This window comes from Silurus aristotelis (genome assembly GCF_946808225.1).
Source record: "Silurus aristotelis genome assembly, chromosome: 16".
Taxonomy (NCBI): Eukaryota; Metazoa; Chordata; class Actinopteri; order Siluriformes; family Siluridae; genus Silurus; species Silurus aristotelis.
The window spans coordinates 4,193,129-4,218,630 of NC_139589.1; the positions used below are offsets into that span (position 1 = coordinate 4,193,129).

The window sequence follows — 25,502 nt, forward strand, 5'->3', positions numbered from 1 at the left end:
CGTCTTTTTTCTTAGATTTTTTTCCTCTAAATATTGTTTATATATATGATATATAAAATCTATTAAAATATTTTTTTTTTATCAGTTAAAATTCATAATTGCATTTACCATTACTTATATTTGCTGTTTATTTGCAATTATTTTTATTGATGAATGTGTTTAATTTGTATTTATATTACTGTATTACATTTTTTACAGTGACGGTAAAATTTGGGACGACTATGTACTTTGCTTACATTTCAAAAATTTGTTATAAATCTAAAAATGTACTTAGTGTTTTAAAATCAGTTTCAAGTTTGAAAGTTCTAAAAGACCTGACCAAGTTAGCAGGACCGAGTGCTTGAAGTCCTGAACAGATTATGAAGCTGACGTGTGAAGGTGAATAGAGACACGTGATGATGACACTGAGGAATGAGATGGAGTCTGACCGTGTCTCGAGTGGCACGCTGCTGTTAAGAGCCCAGCTCTCCTGGAGCTGCACTGACTCCGGGGTGGACGGGCCGTCAGCGGGCGCAGCAGTGGGCACGTGGCTCTGCGGGGCGCGACGGCTGCCATGACCGCTGCAGTTCAGAGAGTTAGCCGATGTCTGGTGGTGGTTGTGTGTAGGGGGCAGAGGAGGACGTGGGGCCGTCTGGCTGTGATGACTGGATGGACCTGAGAGAGAGAGAGAGAAAGAGTGAAAGTGAGAGAGAGAGAGAGAGAGAGAGAGAGAGAGAGAGAGAGAGAGAGAGAGAGAGAGAGAGAGAGAGAGAGAGGGACAGTGTTAACTACAGCACTCCTGAAGAACAAAGCTTCGAAATAGTGCATACTTATGCACGGATTTTATTTCTCCATCTTCTTTGTGCCTTTCCTACTCTCAGAACAGAGCAACAGAACGAAGGAGGATGTGAAATTTGAAGCCAGGGGAACAGAGGGAGGCTGATCACTGTGAAATAAGATCTGAGCGAATAAAAAAGAAATCAAAATGCCTATGAGGATGAGTAAAAAAATTGAGGGAGAAAAAGAGCACCTGATTGTTCCTCGACATTAAACTTGTAATTGCAGAAAAAAAATAACCCCTTCAGCCCAAGTCTTGTGCTAATCATTTCAATGATGGAATTAAAGGCAATTAAGAAACCTGAAAATTCTATTTTTTTAATTCATATTTATTTATCTAGTGAATGTGTTAAATATATATTCATTTCTTCTCAATAACTAATAATATATTATTATTATAATACAAAATATATATACATATAATAAAATGTATTTTGGTATATGTATTACTGAATGATATACATTGATAGATTAATTAATAAAAAAGTAAATATCAAAAATACCAAAAAGAATAAATACTTTGAAAAATTTATTGTAGTTTCATTTCATTTCATCTTCTCCCGCTTATCTGTAATTCGGGTCGCGGGGGCAGCAGTCTAAGCAGATTCCCCAGACACTTCTCCGTGTCCAGGGATCAGGCTGTCAAGGCCCCCGCCTTCGACTGCTGCCCAATCCTCTCAGCACCGGTCCCTTACGGTCCCTCCTGCAGGTGGTGAGCCCACGGGAAGGCGGCCCCACGTCACTCCGATGTCACGGTCCTTGATTTATTTTTCTCGTAAGGGTTCCCTGGAGCATAGAGGGTTAAGGGCCTTGCTCGAGGGCCCAAGAGTGGCAGCTTAGCAATACCGGGGCTTGAACCCCCGACCTTCCGATCGGTAACCCAGCGCCTTAACCGCTGGAGCCACCACTCCCCCCCTATTTATTTTCAATATTTATTTATTGTAGTTATATTTATTTATTTAAAAATATACGTTATATATAAATGAAAAAAAAAAAATCATTATTGACACATTCAGTGTAACTTATTTTTTTCTTCTTTATGTCTTTATTTTTATTCATCAAACTGTAATCATGCATGACTAAAATAAAACTGGACAAAATATAATTTCCGGACTTTTACATTTAATTCAGCCAGAAAGCAAATTTTTGCTCTGCAACAATACCTATACGGCTATGACATTTAATAACGCTTAGCACAACCGAAGCCTCTATAATCCGTACGCATTACTATTTCAATTCAATTATCCACACACTCTGCAACAAAGGCCAAAACGTATTCCTGTATTCTTTACATCTGGTCCAGCTGTCTTTATCCTGCACGTATACGATGCCCGGCTTCTTGAAGAAAACAAACTAGATGTGATAACACTGCTTCTGTTCACATAGAAAATCGCTCAATACATAAACCATCTTCTTTAGTGTTTCGAAATTAAAATTCATCCAAGGCCATTTTCCCAGCATGCAGCACTTAGCTTTGTGAAGAGGGCAAAAAAAAACACGACTGAAAGCTCTGCTTCGTACTGTGAAAAGAAAGTGGTGGAGACATGAAAGAAAGAATTGAAGGCTGAGAGGAGCTCGGCTACGCTCGGAGGGTCCAGGCTGTGTAATATGGAGTTAGAGCAGGCCAAAAATCAGAGCCCTTGACAAATGCAGTGCAGCACAAATCTGCTCAGTTGAGAGAGAGAGAGAGAGAGAGAGAGAGAGAGAGAGAGAGAGAGAGAGAGAGAGAGGGAGAGGAACTTTTGGAAGAATTTGGGTGCTAACAATAGTAGCAGGAACAATGGATTACAGCCCGGTGACATGTCCATCAAAGCTGACCCTGGGCTGCTCACGACACCCTGCCTGCCTGCACAAAAGCGTCGCAGGACTATCTCGCTCTGTTATCCATGGCCAAACCACAATCCAAAGTGTCCTCCTTTGTTTTTTTCACACTCGGAGCCCAAAAATCGAAGTGACAGCTGCTAAAAGAGAGCTGCCTTTGTAGCGCTGACCATCAATGGAATTGCTTGGGAACAAGAGAAAGCAGAGCTGGTATAGTGTCTGTGTTTTTTTTTTCTTTTTCCACCCAAAAGAAGAACACGCCAGGGACCTCAGTGTGAAGCCGGGAGAACAATAAGAGCACTCTTCTGCTTTTACATCACACACCACTGAGCTCGCAGAGGTCAGGACAGTAATGCGGAGATTACAGTACGAGGTGGTGCAGTTACTGTTATTATCGCACAGCACCATGTGGAGCTCGGACACAATGTAACGCACACTTCCTGCTGGGTGACAAACCAGTGGAAAGGACCGAAGACCAGTCGGCGAATGAGCTGGGACTTGAGAGGTGAATAGACGATCGGTACAGGGTTTACCTTCCTCATAGCTCATACAGGTGAGCAGATAATCAAGCTGGCTTAAGGCTGCAGCTACGCTACATAGACAAAAGTATTCACTTCACCGTAAGAGTCGTTCGTGCTTTTCTGAGCATCCTAATTCACATTCAGTCACAATACATTGACTCTTCCAAAGGGACTTAAACTTGCCCATATAGCATCCATATACAATTCTGTGTCCAATTTTGTGGTACTTTTGCCCTTAGTGTAGCTTAGCTTAAAAAGAACTTAATTGATTATTGAACATATCCAGAAAGCAGAAGGAAAATAAAAACTAATACCTTTGTAATGTTACTGTGTAACTGATATTCTGATACATTGGTAATGTTACTTTGTAACTACCGCAATTTCCGGACTATAAAGCGCACCCATATATAAGCCGCACCCACTGAATTTTTACAAATATTATTATTTTTAACATAAATAAGCCGCACCTGTCTACACTAATGTACTTTACACAGGCTTTACCGAAAGACACGTTACACACGGTCTAACGGGTGAAATATGTTGCGCTTCCTTTGGAAGCATAGCGGTATTTTGGGAATAGCATGCCAGATGCGAGCTCTCCCTTCACCCTGACTCAACGCTTTACAACGGCTTGTATCTAAACAGTAGCCTACCAAGAAAGTCATTGTTCACTGTCTTCCTCCTTCCTTTCACAACTATTTCTCTCGGGAGTTTTTCTTTTGGCATCGTCGTGCGTTTAAAAATCACCCGGTGGAAGTTTTTTCTCCCGATGCCGTGCAGCTCAGATCACAGGTGAGGTGCGTTTTTTCGTTTCCGTTCGGAAATTTCATTGGTCTAATGTTATGGGGTTCAGTTTTTTGCCTTGAAGTTTGTGAAACCGGGAAAACCCCAGGAAAAATTTATAAATTAGCCGCTCAGTTGTTTAAGCCGCGGGGTTCAAAAAGTAGCGGCTTATAGTCCGAAAAATACGGTAATACATTGTTAAAAAAATACTGTGTAACTAATGTTTTGGTACTATGATACTTTGTTAATGTTAGTACTTTGGTAATATGATTTTTTGGCAATGTTACTGTATAACTGATACATTGGTTATGTTACAGTGTAACTGATACTTTGTAATGTTACTCTAAAATCAGATGTGGGAAGTAATGTCGTACAAATACTTTGTTACTGTACTTAAATAGATTGCTATTTTCTAAACACCAATGGTTCATCATTATCTGGCTCTTACACACCACAGATGTAGACTAGTTTAAAAAGCTCCCAATGAGCAGGCAAAAGGCAACAAGAAGTCTAACGTTAACGTGGATGAGACAGAGGGAGTCAGTGATGTAAACATGACTGAGAACAAAGACATTCCTGATCACCTGATCATCATCATCTCTTCTCTGTTTGTGTTCTATATGGTGGAATTTCAGCCTGGATACATTCATTAGGTAACATTTAAAATTAATTTTGTATTAATATATTAAGATGACATGAGGTCCTGTTAACAGCGTGACACTAAAACAGGTAGTAGTAAAGGCTACTTTTTTACTTAAGTACATGTCAGAGCCCAAAATTCTTTACTTTAACTTAAGTGGAAAAACTCATACTGTGGTAATGTTACTGTGTAAGTGATACTTTGGTATCATTATTACGTTGTTCTTAGGTTGAAACTATGATGCTTTGTGTATTCACAAGCCAGCAAAAAAAGCAAAATCAGCAGAAACAAATGTCTTTGACTTCCCAAGTCCTTTCAACTTCCCCGAATCTCCTTTTCTACCTGTCTGATTTTATTTGCATTCAGTTTGCATTTGGTGGCACAGATTTCACGTAACTCCTGTATTACCATAGCCGTGGCTACAAAATTGTAACCACTATAAAAAACGTTCTTTCGGCTTCTCCCGTTAGGTGTCGCCACACCGGATTCTCTGCACCTTTGATTTGGCACATTTTTTTTACGCTGGATGCCCCTTCCTAACACAACCCTCCCCATTTATCCGGGCTTGGGACCGGCACTAAAAGTGGCTGGGGTTGGTTCCCTGACCGGGGATCGAACCCGGGCCGCAGCGGTGAGAGCGCCGCATCCTAACCACTAGACCACCAGGGACCCTAAAATTGTAACCACTATACAGTAGCTAAACCACAGATATCACTGCTCAACGCAGGTGTAAATATCAGGAATTGCATCAGTTCTGAATCTCACAGAACCCGGTATTATATGAAAATATAAACGCTGGAATGGTGTGCTCTGACCCAGGCTGAGATTTGTTTTTATACCAGTAATTTCATATGGCAGCAATAAACAACCGTTCCCATAACCCGCTTCTGTCTTTATTATCTCTCTAGAAGTTCACAGACAGAAGTTGCAGCATCTCATGTAAACTCTCAGAGAAGTCCCTGTATGTGCTGAATATTAGAACAAACATACTAATATAATCCTGTCATTGATGGAACTACGACCAGATGTTACACAAATACACACGCAGTAGTCTCAATCTCTCACTAACAACTGTTAGCGGTATGCTGTATAGCATTTTGTAGAATTATGTATATCCTTTGCATAGAATTCCAATCGAATGTCGTTCTAATAAAAAGAAATCGGTTCGCGTAGGCTCAGGAATGTCGGAATGTTGAAATGCTTCTAATGAATTTTAACCTGCTATTCAGTCACAGAGCAACCTATAGCCTCCACCGATGCATGCAATCAGCAGAAATCAAGGCCACTTTCAAATACCATTTGTTTTGTCTTGTTTTTTTTTCCCTTTACAAGGACACTAGGTGTTAAAAGACCTGGCTGTTGTCCAGAATGCTGATGTCTGCTTTTAGTCCTCGCCCTGAGTACAACAATAATGTTAACTGACCTGTCAGGAGAATTCAGCAAATTCTACAAGAACATCAATCTTACACACACACACACACACACACACACACACACACACACACACACACACACACACACACACACAAAACCTTAAAGGAAAAGAATAATAATACAATTAAAAACATAGCCAATGTAATTAACCAAAATAATCCCCCGAAAGGAGATTTTTCTTTGAATGTTTTTAAATTACAATTTATTTACATTTTATGGTATTTGATATAATAAGTTTTTTTACACACCTGAGCTGTTTTTGATTTAAGGTTTTTGCTGCTTGATGGTGCTGGGATTTGAACTCCATACCTTCCGATCAAAAGTCCAGCATCGTACTGACAGATTTTAGAAATCGTATAAGATCAGAACAAATCGCACTATGTGACAAAAAAATTAAAAAATCTTGGATATGATGTGCATATAAGTGGAAAAAAGGACCACCACATGCTCTGGTGGTAATCAAATAGACCAGGAAAGCCCAAGCTTTGGCAACTTTGGGATGCCAGATATTGCAAAGAGAGATTTAATTAAGCATTGATAAAAAAAAAATACCTAGCCTACATGTACAGTCAAACTGAATTTTCGTTGTAACAACTAGCTCAGTGTACAAGCAAGAACTTTGCTACCACAACTTCACAAGCTTTTTTTTTATTTGTACTGAAAAAACAATAAGATCAGGCAGCAGAAGATATATTGCAAAGGGAGCGATCATAATCATCCTCACCTACATGTACAGTCAGAATAAATATTCGTGCTACCAGCTGGTAGTGATGGGAAGATCAGATCATTGTGGTGACTTGATTCTTTGAATCTCATTCATCCAAATGAATGAATCTTTTTTTGAGTCATTTAATTTATTTGGTTCCTTTAATCCTTTAATCATATCGTATATAGGAGTCACACGACTCAGACCAGAGGACTCGTAAGATAAACTACTCAATTCTGTTTCCTGTGTGATGCACTGCATAGAATATATGAAAGACACGTGAAAAAAAGAACGAACGACTCGGACTAGAAGAGTGTAGATAGACGAACTCAATTCTGTTTCCTGTACACAACCTGAGATTTCGGGCTGCTCTACTCAGGCGCTTGCGTCCAGTGGAAAGTGAACAAATCACTTTTTGAGATTCTTTGTTCTTCCAAATCTCATTAAAAACTCAATCAGAATTAACGAATCGTTCCTGAACGGCCCAACGCTACTAGCTAGCTCTCCCTGCAAGCAGGAGCTCTGCTACCAGAACAGCAAACAAACAATTTACTTTCTTATTGGAATCCCACACACCGATGTTACAATATATTTTCCCATTTTTATTTCCTAGTCAGCAGACGTAGGTTGTAGCAGGACACATATTATGGGATGGTCATCACCACAGGCTATCTTTAGAGCATCTTTTATATTAAAATCCACCAGTTTCATGACCATAGAAATAACCCCAGCTGGTCATCTTTCACCTTGGATAACCTCAACTCATACACTAGCTTAGTGGATAAGGCACTGAAGAGGTTGTGAGTTAAATTCCCGGCTACAGGTACACCAAGCTGCACTCCTGTGTCTCTGAGCAAGACCCTTAACCCCATAGTTGCTCAGGTGTATCAGTGCGATGGTTGTAAGTCGCTCTGGATAAGGGCAAGTGCCAAATGCCGTAAATGTAAATATACAACGTATAGCAGGCATTAAGATATGACAATAATGAGTCTAAAACCGAGGTTGTATTTTATTGGTTATTGTGTTTTTTTATTTGATTGTTTATTTGTTTTTTCAGACCGAGATGGCAGCACATGCAAAATTGCCCAATTGCACTTCTGGTAGATGCTAAACTGCATTTCGTTGCTGCGTGCCTGTACTTTGCAATGGCAATAAAATCTATCTGTCTGTCTGTCTGTCTGTCTGTCTGTCTGTCTGTCTGTCTGTCTGTCTGTCTGTCTCCCTTACCTATCTATCTATCTATCTATCTATCTATCTATCTATCTATCTATCTATCTATCTATCTATCTATCTATCTATCTCTGTCTGTCTGTCTGTCTGTCTGTCTGTCTGTCTGTCTGTCTGTCTGTCTGTCTGTCTGTCTGTCTGTGTCTCCCTACCTATCCATTTATCTATCCATTTATCTATCCATTTATCTATCCATTTATCTATCTATCTATCTATCTATCTATCTATCTATCTATCTATCTATCTATCTATCTATCTATCTATCTATCTATCTATCTATCTGTCTATCTGTCTGTCTGTCTGTCTGTCTGTCTGTCTGTCTGTCTGTCTGTGTCTCCTTACACATCCACTTTTGATGGCACTGTATATAAACAATCTTCTCTACAGGAACTTCAAGTGGAAAGTTTGCAGCGTTTCTCCTAAAAAAAAAAAAAAAAAAGAAAGAAGAAAAAAAATAAACGCCGTCAATCTGCATCCCGTTCTGCTCTTTCAAAACCCCGAGTGCAAATACGACTGTATAGCAGTCAATGCCTGCTGCCTTCCTCACATTTCCGTTCGCATCGCAGCCTTTATGATATCCGTTTTACTGGAACACGAAACAGCTGTGCAGCCATTCCGTCTCCTGCCACCAACCTTTCATTCATCTCCACCAGCTTCTCTCTCTGTCTTCTTCCCCTTCTCTCTTTTTTTTTTGCCCCTCCCTCCTTCCCGGCCCGTGTTTCTCTCTCTCTCCCCGAGCTTTTCCGTTACCCACCATTTAACAGTGTTTATGAATAATTGAGATTTGATTCAGTGAGCAAACGGCAGGAGCTGACAAAATACTCGGCGAGTCACACGAGGAGAAAGAGGGAACGGCGGAGAAAGAGAGGGAAAGAGAGAGGCCCATTTCGCCCCGACTGTCACTTCCGACTCTGAATGGCACTTTTCATCACTCCGATAACAAAGAGACACGTTTACATTTTAAGGAGAATCAATAGAAAATGGCAGAAATGTGAAGGGAAATGCCAAAAAAGGAAAAAAAAAACTAGCTACAACGCCGTAAGGCAATAACTGAAAAGCGGGTTATTGTGCACATGTTATAATAGAACAAAATATCGAAATATTCCGCTCGGCGGATTCTCTCGGAGAATGAGGACGTGAAAACGGATAGCGTTGTCGGTAATAATCTAGGAAGCATGCGCTCGTTCGCTTTTTCTTCTCAGCCGTCTCAGCCGTCGAGAGGCAACAAGGAAGCGATAGTTGAGCGATGAGAAAGCAAAAAGAGCGAAGGGGAGATGATGAAAGTAATTAGCGCGGTCGCGGCAGACGCGGGTCGGAGGAGGTCTTCGCCGGGGAGCCTCGCTGACGAGCGGCCACGCTAAAATTACCGTCGCTAGGCTAAGCTGCGCTAGGCTAGAGGGCCTCGGCGTGACAGGGATTAAAATAAATTGCTCGACAAGAGCGGTGGGAACCTTGGAAAAACAATACGAGTAAAAGCATAAATGTCAATTTGGAATGATAAAAGACACAATCTAAATGTGGCAGCAGGAGCCTGGAGACAGCTGAGGTAATGGAGCTAGCTGCTCCGCTCCTGACTCATACTGTTTACTGGGTAGAGGTGTGTGTATGTGTATATATGTATGTGTGTGAGCTTGTTTTTTTTTTGTTTTTTTTTTTTGCATTGTATTTCTTTTATCTGTCTAATTGTCTGCAAAACTGACCAAGCTGTTGCAGCAAAATTGTGCTTTTCACCAGAAAATTGTGTATGCACAAAAAAAAGAAAGACACAAAAACAAAAAGCTAAACATATACAATACCTCTCAATCTCTTTCTTCCATTTATTTATTTAATAAGAACGTTTAAGAGACTCTGAACTCTTTTTCTATACATCTATATTCATACATCTCTGTCTAAAACCAGGACTAATGAACTGATCTAAACTGACTCCCTCATTGAAGACTATTAGCACACCTGCTAATTAGGACTAATTAGAACAGCCGGATCGATTCTAAAGTATTTATACTTTCAATACAGGTGTTGTATGGAGAGGATCGATTCTCACGTTGCGATTCAAATCGTTTTGTTATTTGGTTGTATGGGATCGCTGCCTTGTCTGATCAGTCAAAGAAAAAACAGACTCGAGGAAAAAAATCTTTCTCATGTTTCTCATGTACCTTCACAAAACCCTATAAAAGGATTCCAAAAACAAACACTAAACAATCCGTTTGCACAGAGCTTTCTGTACCTCTACAGTGTCGCTGTTACACTGTGTTGATACTCACAGCGTTTACTGTCTCTGTGTATTAAAAGTTGCCTGATATTGGATTTTTACAGATACTAATAGCTAGGCTGGATCGGACTTGCCGATAACGGATTCATCAAGCGATATTTATTCTAATGGATACTTGATTAAAAAAAACTAACAAAAAAAACAAACAAACACTAAATGTAAAATAGTACTTAACCTTATTACAAAAAAAAAAAAAACAGTACTGAACCATGAAAATGTAAATAAATATTAATTAATATTAATTATAATACAAGTTTCAAATAAATCTATATCCATATTTATACAATTTAATAATAATAATGTTGGATTTCAAATTCCTGTTAATGTTAATGATATTAGTCAATAATCAATGATACACTTTGTGTTCAAGTGCGTAAAATGAAATAAAAAAAACTGTAAACATTTTAAAATAGTGGTATCGCCAATTCCTTATGCTTTCCAGAGAACCAGGTCGCAAGTCCAGAGGACGTGAAAACGAGCCCAAACTGAGACGGTGGTAAACGGAAAATCTTTAAAATCCAATAAAATGATAAAAAACAAAAAATAGATTTCCCCATTTTAGCACACATGAAGTATACAAAAACTGAGAAAAAAACCGAGAGAATCGAGGCGGCGTGAGACTTTACATATTCCGCTCAAATTGTTTTCCTGATCACGGCCTTGGCTACTCATCTGCAGTAATTAGAGCGTAATAATGGTCATCTTATGCAACCCTGAGACCAGACTGCAAATGTGGCCTAAATGCAGATGCAAAATGTGCCAAAATACCACACGATCCAAAACCATCGTCATTCAGTCTGTGATTGAACTCGTCTATACAGTAAGTCAGACAATGTCTGAGGTATTTCTTTCACACGCCCCCGAAAAATGAAAGGGCAAAGAAATAATCAAATATTTACTACCCTATGTGATTTGCTTGTAATTATATATATATATATATATATATATATATATATATATATATATATATATATATATATATATATATATATATATATATAAAGATACCAGAAATAGCTAGGAGAAACAGGAACAACACATGAATAATACATTAGCAGTACCGCAATGTTAAGAGATGAGAAATAAAACATGGCAGAAAGAGAGAGAGGGGAGAGAGACAGAAGCTGGTGAAGGACACGACTCGGAGGGACCCGCTCTGAAAGAGAGAGAGAGAGAGAGAGAGAGAGAGAGAGAGAGAGAGAGAGAGAGAGAGAGAGAGAGAGAGAGAGAAAAGCTGCCTGAAACACCTTCAGCAGAAACCATCATCTGCTTGCAGTAATGCGGCAGCACGGCCAAAGATGTGCAGCAAAACATCAGAGCATACCAATTACACGTCCTGCTGGGAGCCCGGCCACTGAAAAGCTTGGGTCACGCTCGCACTTTAACACCAGCCGTATAGGTGGGATCACTGCAGCACCGTTTCCTGAAAGCGACTTGGTTCTGATTGGTGTGTAACAATTCGATCACAATGCAACTGTTCAGAACCGTATATGAACAATCAAAAATTTGCTGTGCTCTTTAAGTGCTTTTTTAACATCAACGGAAAAGCCTCCACTGTTTCACTGCTTTCTTTGAATTCCCACAAGTCTACAAATGGAACAGCAGATAGCGATGGAGCCTCTTCAATGTGAGCAATATAATCTGGCAACATTAAATAACTAAGTGTAACTATAAATGCAATTATCCTGTTTATAATTCATTGCATATCCTAGATTATCCTCAAATCTATATATTATCTATATATACACTGTGTATCACATTTGTAAATGTTTATTACCCACATTCATTTATTACATGCTGTATAAATATTTACATATTTATCTGCACAATCTATCTATCTATCTATCTATCTATCTATCTATCTATCTATCTATCTATCTATCTATCTATCTATCTATCTATCTATCTATCTATCTATCTATCTATCTATCTATCTATCTATCTATCTACTTACTGTTTATTTTGATGGTGAAATCTGGAAGATTTGCACAAATATGTTTTAAAAACTTTTATTTTATAATTTCTTCCAGTATATTAGCGATTATTTTCTGTATTTTTTTTTTTTTTAGATAAAGTAGTAAATTTGGTAAACAAATACCTGAACACATAGAGAAGCTTTTATCTATCTATATATCTATAAATAGTTCAAAAACACAACATGTCGTCTTGAAAATAAATACGAAATTGTGGCAAATGGCTATTGAATGTAAAAGGTGTAAAAAAAATTCAGGATGTGGTGGTAAACACGAGGTGTTTATAAGATGTTGGACTTCTTGTTAGGAGCTCATGATTTAAAATCCCAGACCCACCAAGCTGCCAATGCTGGGCCCTTGAGCAAGGCCCTTAACCCTCACCTGCACAGGTGTACAAGTGAAATAATGGTAAGGGACTCTGGATAAGGGCGTCTGCCAAATGCTGAAAATGTAATAAAATGCACTCTGTTTTGTGCTGCTGCTTTTTTCAGCATTTCATTCTTAAAAAAAAAAATCTATTAAAATAATTATAAATGATTTATTATCCATCCATCCATCCATTTTCTCCCGCTTATCCGTAATTCGGGTCGCGGGGGCAGCAGTCTAAGCAGGCCCCCGCCTTCGACTGCTGCCCAATCCACACAGCACCGTCCCTTACGGTCCCTCCTGCAGGTGATGAGCCCACGGGAAGGATGATTTATTATTAATTTACAATTTTTTTATTAATTTATAATTTTAGTTGTATAATTATTTATAAAAAACAAAGTTACTTTGCATTGATTTTGCTAATTAAATTGATATAAAAACAATTGAGTATCTGGATTTAAAATAATACAATTAAAATTAGTTATAAATATGAATAAAATTCTAAAAAAAAAAAAAAAAAAGAAGAAACAAAAAATCTAATGTTTAATTGTTCTTAAGAATTATTTAAAATTGCTTTTATTCACGATTATGACCTAGTTTTAATAAAAAGCTATTCATGTGATTCAAAACCTTTATGCGAATCATAAATTCTCCTCAGTGATTATATGGCTCATTGCTACACAAGTACTAAGGATTCATGGTTCAGGACTTAGTTCACACTGCTGAAATAATATGCAATATCTGATTTCCGAAGATTACAGCTAAATCAGGAGTAATCCTTTACATAAGCAAGAATCTATTCCTCATCCCTGACATATGCTAAGGCATACTCTCTGCCTCGGCCCTACCCGAATGAAATCTCATCATTAACCACCAGAAATACTCAGGTCCTGGTGCTCCGTCAGCCAAGTGATTAGTCATAACATCCCACATCCCCTGAATGCTAAGCTTCTCTTCTCATTTAAAAAAATATATGAGAAGGTGTGGAAGCAGTTGCTTAGTCTGTGAGCCTCAGTAGCTTTAGAATGATGAGAACATCAGTCTAGAAGAAGGTTCCACCTTTTATTTGCACAATTTGCCAAATATATGTAAATTAGGTGACATGAAAACCATCGTATGATACGAAACGTACAAAGTTCCACTAAATGGACAAAAGTTTGTGGACAATATGATTTGTATCTGCTTTTTAAACATTGTGTCCACATTTACTGTTATAATGATCTCCAGTCTTCTGGGAAAAATGTTCTAGATTTTGGAGTGTGCTTTTGGAGATTTGTGTGAGATCCAGTCATAAGGGTGTTAGTAAAGTCAGGTACTGATGAAGGTGATGTGAGGAGGCCTGGGGTGCAGTCAGTATTCCAATGCATTCCAAAGGTTTTCAATAGGGTTGAGGTCAGAGCTCTATAGCAGATCAATCAAAAACTTCAACTGCTTCATATCTTTATGAAACTGCCTTTGTGCACAATGGCATTGTCATGTTATAACAAATTTGGGTCTCTAAATAAATGAAAAATGTAATACTATAACATTCAAAGACATTGTACAATTGTGTACCTCCAATTCTGTGGTTAGAGTTCGGAGAAGAACCAAATATGGCTGAACATGTCAGATGTCCCAATACTTTTTTCCAATTTCAGTACAATCTGTTAGCTAAAACAAACAACAATAAAAATGTATTTCATGTTTAAAAAAAGTCAAATCTTTGTTCATAAATGTTACTGTTTGTAAATTTTATGTTGAAAATAAAAGATTCTCATTTTTTTAATGAGAAGTTCATTGAGATTTAGAATCAGATACTCAGTTTTTATAATGTTAACACTTTTGTTTTGATGTGATGCCCACACAGTTCTCAATATAATGAGAAAAAGAATGAGTCTGCATTATGTATTTATAAAAAAATATATATTTTTCTTAGCATAATACAGAAATACTAATAAATACTAACTAGTATTTGTTTTTGGTAGAAACTCTCTTCCTTCCAATCCACACATTCCACACTTTTTATCTGGGTAAATGAAGTGCACTCCTTTTTTGATGAAATGATTTCCAGTATGAATATACTTCCCACATTATTTATACTACAAAATGGTTTAGTGTATAAAAATGCTACCGATTATAAGCACAGTTCAAAATCAGAACAGGAGCAGGGCCCAGGAGGAAAAAAATAGTAGCTTCCAGTAGATAAGGCATTGCATTTCTGCTTGGAAGGTCATGAGTTAAATTCCCAGCACCATCAAGCTGGACCCTTGAGCAAGGCCTTTTAACTCTTAACTGCTCAGTTGTCCGAATAAAATAAGTAAATCACTAACATAACATTTATGGCATATAGCGGACACCCTTATCCAGGGCTGACAATTATCCCATTTATATAATTAAGCAGTTGAGGATTAAGGTCCAGCAGTGGTAGCATTGTTTTCCTGGGACGTGAACTTATAACATTCTGATCCGAGGTTTAACTGAGCTTCCACATCCCTGGATCATCCCCAACCAACTCACTCTGGATAAGGGCATCTGCAAAACGCCGTAAAAGTAAATGTAAATATACGAATCATAATAATGTTGATGGCCACAGTTAGATTACCAGAGGATGAATCCACACACACACACACACACACACACACACACACACACACACACACACACACACACACGAACAGGGAGCAGAATAAAGTCACTGTGTCGCACCGAGTGAGCCACACAGGTTGTGAAACTGAGCCTGGCATATTCCTGGCACATTTAGTTTGCTTTTGTATGACTGATGCAGCTGTGGTGTGTACAGTACAAGCAATCAGCTCGAATGCAGTGCCACAGGAGAGCAAACACGAATTGTTATGCTAAAACCGGGAACTTCCAAGGCAATTTCAATAAAGCGCTTCTCAACAGCAGACATGTGAAGAAGCGGATCTTGTTAACCGCTGGCTGTTTGATGAAAATAAAAAAACAACAAAAACAATAAAAGCAACTAAAAACATTTACTTACAATTTTAAATGTGATTTTCATGCAGCATATATAATTTACTTTTATAAAGAAACCGACGCTAAATGCTAAGAGCTACAGAAATATATGTAGATGTGTTTAAATTTGCTCTCTCTCTCTCTCTCTCTCTCTCTCTCTCTCTCTCTCTCTCTCTCTCTCATTCTTTATATATTTCAATACAGTAATCCCCCCGTTTATCAGGATGGTTATGGTCCAAAACTGTCCGCAATAAACATATATATATATATATATATGTGTGTGTGTGTGTGTGTGTGTGTGTGTGTGTGTGTGTGTGTGTGTGTGTGTATGTATATATATATATATATATATATATATATATATATATATATATATATATATATATATATATATATATATATATATATATTATATGTTTATATATATATGTATGTATGTATATATAGGTCATAGGTATCCATAAACTAGTGTGTGTGGGTGAGAATAAAAGTGAGTAAACACTAAACAATACAAAATCCTGAAAATTCCTTTCAACTGTCATCTCTTACGCTCATATTCAATCAGCCGTTCATGTGGTAACAGCCCAAAGCATTAAATCATCAGATTCAGGTCAAGAGCTTCAGTTATTTTGTATCAAAGATCAGAATGGGTTAAAGTGTGACTGACAGTGACTGACCGTAGCATGGTTGTTAGTGCCAGATGGACTGGTTTGATCTCATGGGATTTTCTCATAAAACAGTCCCTAGAGTTTATACAGACTTTACCTGGTAAGCTGCAGTTCAACAGACACTATCATCTGAACAATCTAAGAGATCATGAAAGGGTTGGAAGACTGTGATGACATAAAAAAGCACTCTTCATGACCGCAGTGAGCAGAAAAGTGTCTCAGACTAGATTATGCATAGAACCCTGAACTGTATGAGCTACAGAAAAGCTTATCAAACTTAATCTCAAACAGGGATTCTGAGGCTAAAACTAGCACAGATTCAGCATAAACAGAGCGCTCTATAAATAGTATTAGAAATTTTATATATATATATATACACACACACATACATATATATATATATATACTCAGCAATCCTCAGCATTGTTTTGCACCACAGACATGCAGATTCACACAAGATCACTTTTACATTGATTGGTTTGGGGGTTGGGGGGATTGGGTGGATTTTGGGGTATTGTCATTGGTAATAAATGCATATTACTAGTTTTTATATTATCTGTAATAATGCATAATCAGTGGGAGCTTAATTTAACAATCCATAGCAAAAAATATTGTCTATCGGCAAAAATCCATACAAACAGTTTTTCTGGGTTGCATCTGTATCTTGAGCGGCTGAGAAGGCTATTTATTTGGAGGGTTACTTTTTGTGTCCGTTTGAATGTGTCTTTTATTTTGCTCACTATGTAATAATATAATTAATATATTCATATTTATTTTATTTAGCACATTTTTCTAATTCAGTACTGTTTTTTACAGTACTACTTTACACGGAGTGCTGTTTGTTTGTTTTTTAAATGCAGTATTCATTAAAAAAAATCGGCTTCATCGGCTGATTAATTGGTAATCGGTTATTTTTTTAGGGAATTTACAAACCATTTTATACTGTAACTGATGTATTTGAACTGATTTTTTTCTCTTAATATTATATTAAAAAATGTTTCACATTTCATAATTTTTCTTTCCAAAAAATATAAAACCAGGTCATTTGAAATCAAAAAATAATAATAATTTTTTTTTTAAGACTGCAGTTTGTCCAAGTATAAATTCAGACAAACAGTCATGCAGTGCAGGAAAATATAACTATAATTATGAATTTGAATAAAGCGAATAGTTCACCATTAAACAGAAAAGAACGTTGTAATATTCTGTTTCAGAGTGACAAAGTCATGTGAATGGAATAAAACAACGTTCCTCTAGAACCAAAGTGCCACACAAATCAACTTGGACAACATACAACTAACCAGGACATAAAACCTACACACATGACTATTTTAAGTACTAACCACAACATAATACAACAGATTTGCGTTAATCATAGCACAGTGCACACTGCGTCACACACTCCGTCACACACTGCGTCACACACTCCGTCACACACTGCGTCACACACTGAGCTATACAGCTTTTCATTACACAATATGTGATCATGATTACAAGATAATACAGTAGTTGTATATCACTAAAATCTAATCTTACAAGAGGTGAGAAATGCGAAAAGTTTTCTTTAAAACAGATGAATAGAGAGAACAACGAGTGTGTCTATCTATCTATCTGTCTGTCTGTCTGTCTGTCTGTCTGTCTGTCTGTCTGTCTGTCTGTCTGTCTGTCTGTCTGTCTGTCTGTCTGTCTAACAGACAGACAGACAGACAGACAGACAGACAGACAGACAGACAGACAGATAGATAGATAGATAGATAGATAGATAGATAGATAGCCACTGGTATTTATATTGTTATTTATATTGTATTTATATTATATACTTGTGAACATTTTGCCATTAAATCTTGTGTTGGAACCATGAGAAGATCCGACTATAACTTATATACCTGGTGTTTAATATGAAGTGTGTGGTGGTGTGTGGACTATCTGCCCATTTTATATTTAGTCTCTATTTGCTGTTATTATAACCTTCTGGAAAGATGTTCCACCAGATTTTGAAGTGTGCTTGTGGAGATTTGTGCGAGATTCATTCAGTTACAAGGGTATTAGTAGAGTCAGGTACTGATGTAGGTGAGGTGAGGAGGACTGGGGTGCAGTCAGCATGAAAAATTCATCCCTTAGCTGTTCAATATGGTTGAGGGTCAGAGCGCTTTAGCAGGAGATCTTCCTCTCCAAATCATGTAAAGCACATCTTCATGAAGCTGGCTTTTTGCACAGGAGTAGCCATGCAGGAACGTCCTATTGAATTGTGTGCCTCCAACTTTGTGGTAACAGTTTGGGAAAGAACGGCATATGGTGTTTCCCAATACTTTTGTCTTCAGGCGTTAATTGATTCATGGTGAACAAAGAGAGTGTACAAGCTGCAGCGTGTTAAAGGATTTACAGTACGGCGAGATGGTGGAACGGCGTGACGTCTCGCTTTAACAGACCTGCGCTCGTCTCCGATCTCGTTCACTTCTCACCTGCTTCCCTCAGTGCCGATGTCGGCTCTCACACCTCTCACGCAAGCTATTTCAAACTCCTCAACAACACGTGTTAGTCTTTTCCCTCCTCATAAACAACTCCAGGACATCTGAAAAATTTCTTCGAGACGTAAAGTACACGCGTGACTCGGGTTTCAAAAAGACGAGAAGCATTAAGGGAGAGTCCTCCCGTAATGTGACCTGAGAATGATACTGGGATCGGTTTTCCAGGATCACACATGGGGAAATGCGAGTACTCATCCAGGCTCCAGTGGCCACCAAGAATCCAAATCAAACCCTTTCGGTAAGAAAAGAGAGTTTTTGTTTAATTGTGTGGTTTAGGCACCTTGTAGTCGTGAACAGCTTTTAGATCAGAATCAATAATGTTTATTTTATTTTATGTAAAAAATAAAGAATTTATAAAAAAAAATAAATAAATAAATATTATTATTATTATTATTTTTAAATTATTTATTTATTTATTAAATTATATATATATATATATATATATATATATATATATATATATATATATATATATATATATATATATATATATATATATATAAATAATTTCGATACAGTAAATTTTAAAATAGTAAAAATTACCAGATGAAAATGGATCAACTTAAAATTATAGGGAACTAAAGGCACTAAATTATACAGTTTAACTTTAGAACCTTTTGGTACAATATTGTTAAAAGAGCTAAAATAAAAAATAAATTAAACTGAATAAAAATACAAAATCAAAACTCTAAAGTGACGGCACAAATTTTTTATTTTTTTTACACTTTTACAAATGATTTAGTGAAAAAAAGTATTTCTGTTTTGTTTTCTTTTTAATTGCCATGTAATTTAAACTACTTTCTCTGTTTTGTTATTAATATTTTAACTGTAAAACTATAAAAATAAAACTATTATATTATGATGATTTTTGATTATTATTAATTATAATCGAATTGTTTAAAAGGCAAAACATTAGCAAACAAGAATCAAAATATAGCAATACTAAAACCCAATGCTATTATTTGAATGTTATTATGTAAATATTACTTTTATAATACAGTCATTTGCCATGTGTTTCGCTTTGATCATTCTGTTGCATTTATTTTTAGCGTTAATGCTTATAATAACAGTCCCAATAATAGTAAACTATATTAAATCATACTTTTAGATGAATTATAAATTAATTACAAAAATGATGGTAGCTATAATAATAAATTATATTGAATAATAATTGTACATACATTATAAATGATTATTATTATTATAAATATAAATAGTACGATATTAGTAGCAGTATTAGTATTATTAGTAGTGTTTTCCCACTTTTTCTTTTCCAATAAAGAATAAAGCAATTGATAAATATGTTCGATTTGTGCATTTGAAAATTGTCGAATAAAAAAAAAATAAATTATTATTATTGAACACAAACAATACAAACAAAAGCAAGAAGCGTTTCGTTTTTTTTGGATTTCGGTTTTCAGTGGACTCATAACATATACAATAATCCTCTCGTCATGACTGCAGCACGCAGGTGTTTTTTTTTATATATATATATTTTTGTTGTTATTTACAGTGTACTGTAATAAATTCACTTTACCACTAAAATTTGCGCAAACTCTCAATATAGTATCAGGTGCAATATGTAATGCATGCAGCTGTACATGAACAGTTTTCATTATGGAGTAGAATGAGGCCGATTTTGCGTTTGGTCCGCTATAGTACACCATCCAGGAAGTGATACTAGAAGTGTGAAAGGTGCAGCGTGATAAAGACAGAGAGAGACGGATGAAGGAAAGAGCATCTGATGCGTTCAGGACGTGACGGAGACAGTAATGTGGGCGGTGCTAAGAGTTTCTTACCTGCTGCGATTGCGGCGTTGGCAGAGTTTGAAGCCGCCTGAGCTCGGAGCAGATAGGAGTTGGGGGAAAACTCGTCCTCGGCGGGACGCTCCAGCATGGCGTGAGGTGAGCCGCTGTCCAGCAGGGGCATCTGACACTCCCTGATGGAGGGAGCGGCGGAAAGATGAGGGCCTGACGGAGGAGGAGGAGGGGCAGGAGGGAGCAGGCTGGAGGATGGCGTGGGTGGGAGGGGACGACCTGAGGAGCAAGCACATGCAGGAACGTTAATGTTAGAGGATGGTCAGAACAGTATGATTTGTACTTAATGACGCACACTGAATGACCACACTTACACACACTCATTAAGGAAGAAGGAGTGTATGTACTGTATATGAAATCTGTTGTATCCCACACAGCTGAACACGTCATACCTTTAAAACATGCTTCGATTTACATCCACCACATGCCAAATGTGAAGCACAAACAAAACGGCATCAGGGAAAAACAAACAAAAAAAAAGACTAGAGACCCTGGCTGGATAAAAAGAGGCCCGGCTTTGGCAAAGCTAGGAGCTTAACGTCAAAACAGCTTATTGAAGACGGAGAAAAGAAGCGCTTTCAGTCGTGCACACAACCTTGTGCTTTGATGCCAATGGTCTGAAAGAAGGTCAGCAGCTTTGATATGCTATGCTGCCCTTTTTTTTCAATTAATCACCTTTTATTAGTGGATGAAAAAGAGACAGAAATTCTTCGCGAGTTTGATTATCTGACTTAAACGACGAACTTTTTATATTAAACTCTTACAATTATTGCAGTGGTCAGGCTTTAAAGGAGTGACTTTGCATTTGAAACACAACTAATATAAAGGGAACTTATTAACTATATGTGGTGCAATTTTAGCACTGACTGTGAGGAATTCTCTTTTTTCCTGGAGATTAGGGATGGGAAGATTCACCGATTCGCATCGGTGCATCGGCATAAACGTTTTAAAAAGATTTAAAAGAGCGTGCATCATTTATAGGGTTGCCATTTGTATCGCGATGCATCCTTTATTTATTTTTTTACATATTTGCATCTCTAAAAAACGATTTATTTATATATGATTATTAGTACACTATTATGATTTAGAAAGTGACCAATAGTTTGTGACCAATATTTTAAATGTAGATTAATTTCTCCTCACTAAACTGTTTCTCAAGCTGCTGCTACGTTAATATGACGCATCACAACACTACGGAGACCGAGGCGTGGCCTGAGAGTCACATAGAATACAGATTAACATGGCAGAGGTAGAGCTGCGTCTTCCTGCACACAGAACAGGTAAAAAACATCTGGATTTGTTTGATCTTTTTTTCTTTCCTTTTTTTTTGCACTATAAAGACCTGTTTGTGAAAGGACCATGTGCAAAAACTCAGGAGGGACTTCAATTTGTAAATTGAGGATTTGCTGTCTGTCTGAACCCAAAAAAAAAGGGAACTGTCTGTACCATATTGAATTGCAGAGCATCATATTTTGTCTATTGCTTCGTATTGGATAGAATCGCATTATGTTCAATCGAATGGAAATCGGATCGCACTGCATCGTGATGTGGTGAATCGGATCGCTGCTGCTTCATATGTATCGTTAATGTATCGTATTGTGGGCTATGCATCGAGTTGCGAATCCCCACTGGAGAAAAAACCACTACAACAGTAAGCTTCCGATTGCAGATTTAGCATTTCAATACGGTTAAGAAATATTCCCAAGATTTTTTTTTCCAAGTCTGACTTCTCAGATAAATGCAAATGAAATGAATTAGACAGGGGAAATGAGGGGAAAAAATAGATGTGCTATAGAAGAAGGAAATTAGGTCATTTCTGCTCTATACTTCATCTTTCCTTTCATTTACGTCTATATCTCGCTTCTGAATGATTTACTGATACCAAAATCCTACAGAAAACATGAAATCATAAGTAATCTGACAAAATGATGAATGTAGCAGCGTTCATCTCACATGACAGGAAGAGACAAATAAGGCGCATGTCCACCCGGGCTTCCTTTAGACATATTACTGTCAAATACAGTAATATTACAGAGAGTGACTGAGAAATGTTGGCATCCAGAGATGTACAAAGGGCAAATGAGGTGGGAGGGTGAGGGTTTCACACGATGATTTCTCACTGAGACTCATTCCAATTTGTTCTTGAAGCTAATTAATGTCAATGAAATTACCTTTCCTTCCTCTCCAAACTTACATTATTAATTACCATAATTAGAACTGTACAAATGATTTCTTTTTAACATTGCAATAAAACAACCCACCGGCTCACAATCCACCCCACCAACCAGGTAAGACACAAGCCTTCATAACCTTCATAAAGTATCACAAAAATATTAAAAAAAAAATTCAAAATAAATATATAAAAATTATCTTATGTACAAATAATTTCCGTTTGTGAATAACAGGGGTAAATGATATGACAAAAAAAATCATATCATGACAGTTTTTACATATAAAATTGACATTACATTCTGCCAGTGCTTCATTTAAAAAGAAACCTGCAAAAATTTTTTAAGTGAATCTTTTTAAAATACTGTTGATACAAAGATTTAAAACTGTAGAACACTTTATTGAATTTGCTTCTAAAAATTAGAATTTTCTTAAAAAAAAAAATAGTATATTGTGATACTGTAGTATTACAACTATGGAATTTATAATAACTTTAATAAGTTATTACTGTAAAGTAATAAAATAGTACAATCAATTTTATATCATCACCGTGCCCAGTCCTATATGTGTGTGAAAAAATATATATATACCTCATACATGTACTTATGATATGAATCACATTTTGTAAGTAATATGTGGCTCAATCTAGGGAAATTCTATAAAAAAAAACTAGCTAGATGGTTAGCTAGCTAGCAAGATAGATAGATAGATAGATAGATAGATAGATAGATAGATAGATAGATAGATAGATAGATAGATAGATAGATAGATAGATAGATAGATAGATAGATAGAAAGAAAGATAGAAAGATCTGAACACTGTGGTACTTGTAATTAAATGTAATTGTAACATAATTTGCCTTTCAACATTATGGAACTTGGGCTTCTATTGTCATTTAGGGGTCCAAGCACCACAGTGCTCAGGTTTTTTTTTTTTTATATGTAATTGTAATTCTTATGCAAATTAATTACAAAACGTAGATTAGATCCCTCCCTTTAATTCAAGCTGTCAATCATAAGCATACATTTCAGAGTCGTGGCTTTGTGTGTGTGTGTGTGTGTGTGTGTGTGTGTGTGTGTGTGTGTGTGTGTGTGTCTCTCTCGGCACATGACAAATAAGTGCTTTGCGTTAGTGTGAACACTGCTGCTAATTGAATCAAGCCTGTTCTCACACACACTACTCCCCACACACACACACACACACACACACACACACACACACACACACACACACACACACACACACGTACTTCTGCACCCACGGTGGATGCAATGCGATTTGGATTGTAAGTCAGCTCTCGGTCAAATGCAGGAAGGAAGGGGGAAAATATAATGTCCCGCGATGTCATTTTAGCTCTCTGCCGTCAAGCCTCCCTCGGCGACGAAAGATGAAGAGACGGGAGATAAAGACATGTTGAGATGCGGTCACACACGCAGCGAGAGTGACAAATCACCGCTTGCTGTAACAAGCGCAATTTATCACTCGGCACACTCCTCCTTTCTCTTTTATCCGCCATTAACACGGGGAACCTTTACAGCGAGAGACACCTGTAACTGCCTGCAGGAGAGAGTGGAGGTGTCAGATTCGCACACATCCATATATACCACCCGGACCCCCACCACACACACACACACACACACTTGCAACCACTCTCACATGTATAGTTTTCATGTGTCACTCAGAAAGATCGAATCGCTGCCTCACTGCTGTGAAGTTTAAGGAATAAATTAAGAGAGATATATGTGAATGCGTGCGTGAACGTGTACGTGTGGAGTGGCTCAGTATTAGTGTGTGTGAGTGTGTGTGAGTGTGTGTGTGTGTGCGTGTGTGTGTGTGTGTGTGTGAAAGAGAGAGAGAGCGTGTGTGTGTATCGGTGTTTGGCAGTTAAGCAGCATGCTGAATACTGATCCAGGCCCTATCTCCTGTATTAACCTAGACACACACACACACACACACACACACACACACACACACACACACACACACACTCAAGACTTGCTCCGGTTTGTTCTAAAACCCAATCTACGGCAATAAAACTTTATATGAATTCCAATAACGATTAGATTTATTATTATATTTTAACAACTATCGCCGCAGACCCCGCCCCCTTTTTGTAGCCCCACCCCCTAAAGGCTTTGCCCTTTAAAATGAGCAAAATAACCCTGCAAGATTTTGCACAATGATTCATTAATAGGAGTGGACGATATGACAAAATTTTCATATCATAATATTTCAAAATATATGATTATAAATTATTTCAAGATAACACAGTTTGTACATCTGTACATCTACAATCCAAATTTCACTGTGCTCTAATTTATATGTGACAAATAAAGGCTATTCTATTCTATTAGTACATTCATCAGATGCTGTGAAAAGCATACATTTTATGCAAGTGGAAACGGTTTCATACAAATAATCGAGATAAAATTATTTTGGTTAATTTCTTCCAATTAGTTTCAAATAGCTTGTGACAGAACATTTATAATCGACACATACAGAGAGCTGAAATGAAAACACGTGCAAACGTTTTATTCCGCGAGAATGAGTTGTATATTTACTTCCAATATAACTTTTACTCCACACTCTTTTGCTCATTTATTGAATAAAAAATAAATAAATAAAAAAAACAGGTTCCATCACTGTTCTTTTCTCATCTCATCATCAACGTTTCCTTTTATCGCCTTTAAATATTTAGCAGTTTTTTCTACTCCGATTTCAGCCTTTTACCATTCAGCGTTTCTTTTCATTTATATTTTCTGATCCACATAAAAATATATATATATATATATATATATATATATATATA

The 25,502-nt window shown here is 37.1% G+C and overlaps 1 protein-coding gene across 4 annotated transcripts in view; it reads right to left on the reverse strand.

Moving 5' to 3' along the window:
* tenm2b (teneurin transmembrane protein 2b) overlaps positions 1-25,502 on the reverse strand; it is a 331,309-nt gene that overhangs the window by 108,295 nt on the left and 197,512 nt on the right. For 3 of the 4 annotated variants that reach the window (XM_083564502.1, XM_083564503.1, XM_083564504.1), the window contains 2 exons: positions 20,507-20,743; positions 429-654 (listed from right to left, as the gene is read on the reverse strand). In XM_083564502.1, coding sequence (XP_083420628.1) covers positions 429-654; positions 20,507-20,743 — 463 coding nt within the window. The remainder of the gene's footprint in view (positions 1-428; positions 655-20,506; positions 20,744-25,502) is intronic. The other variant, XM_083564505.1, reaches the window with a different exon arrangement.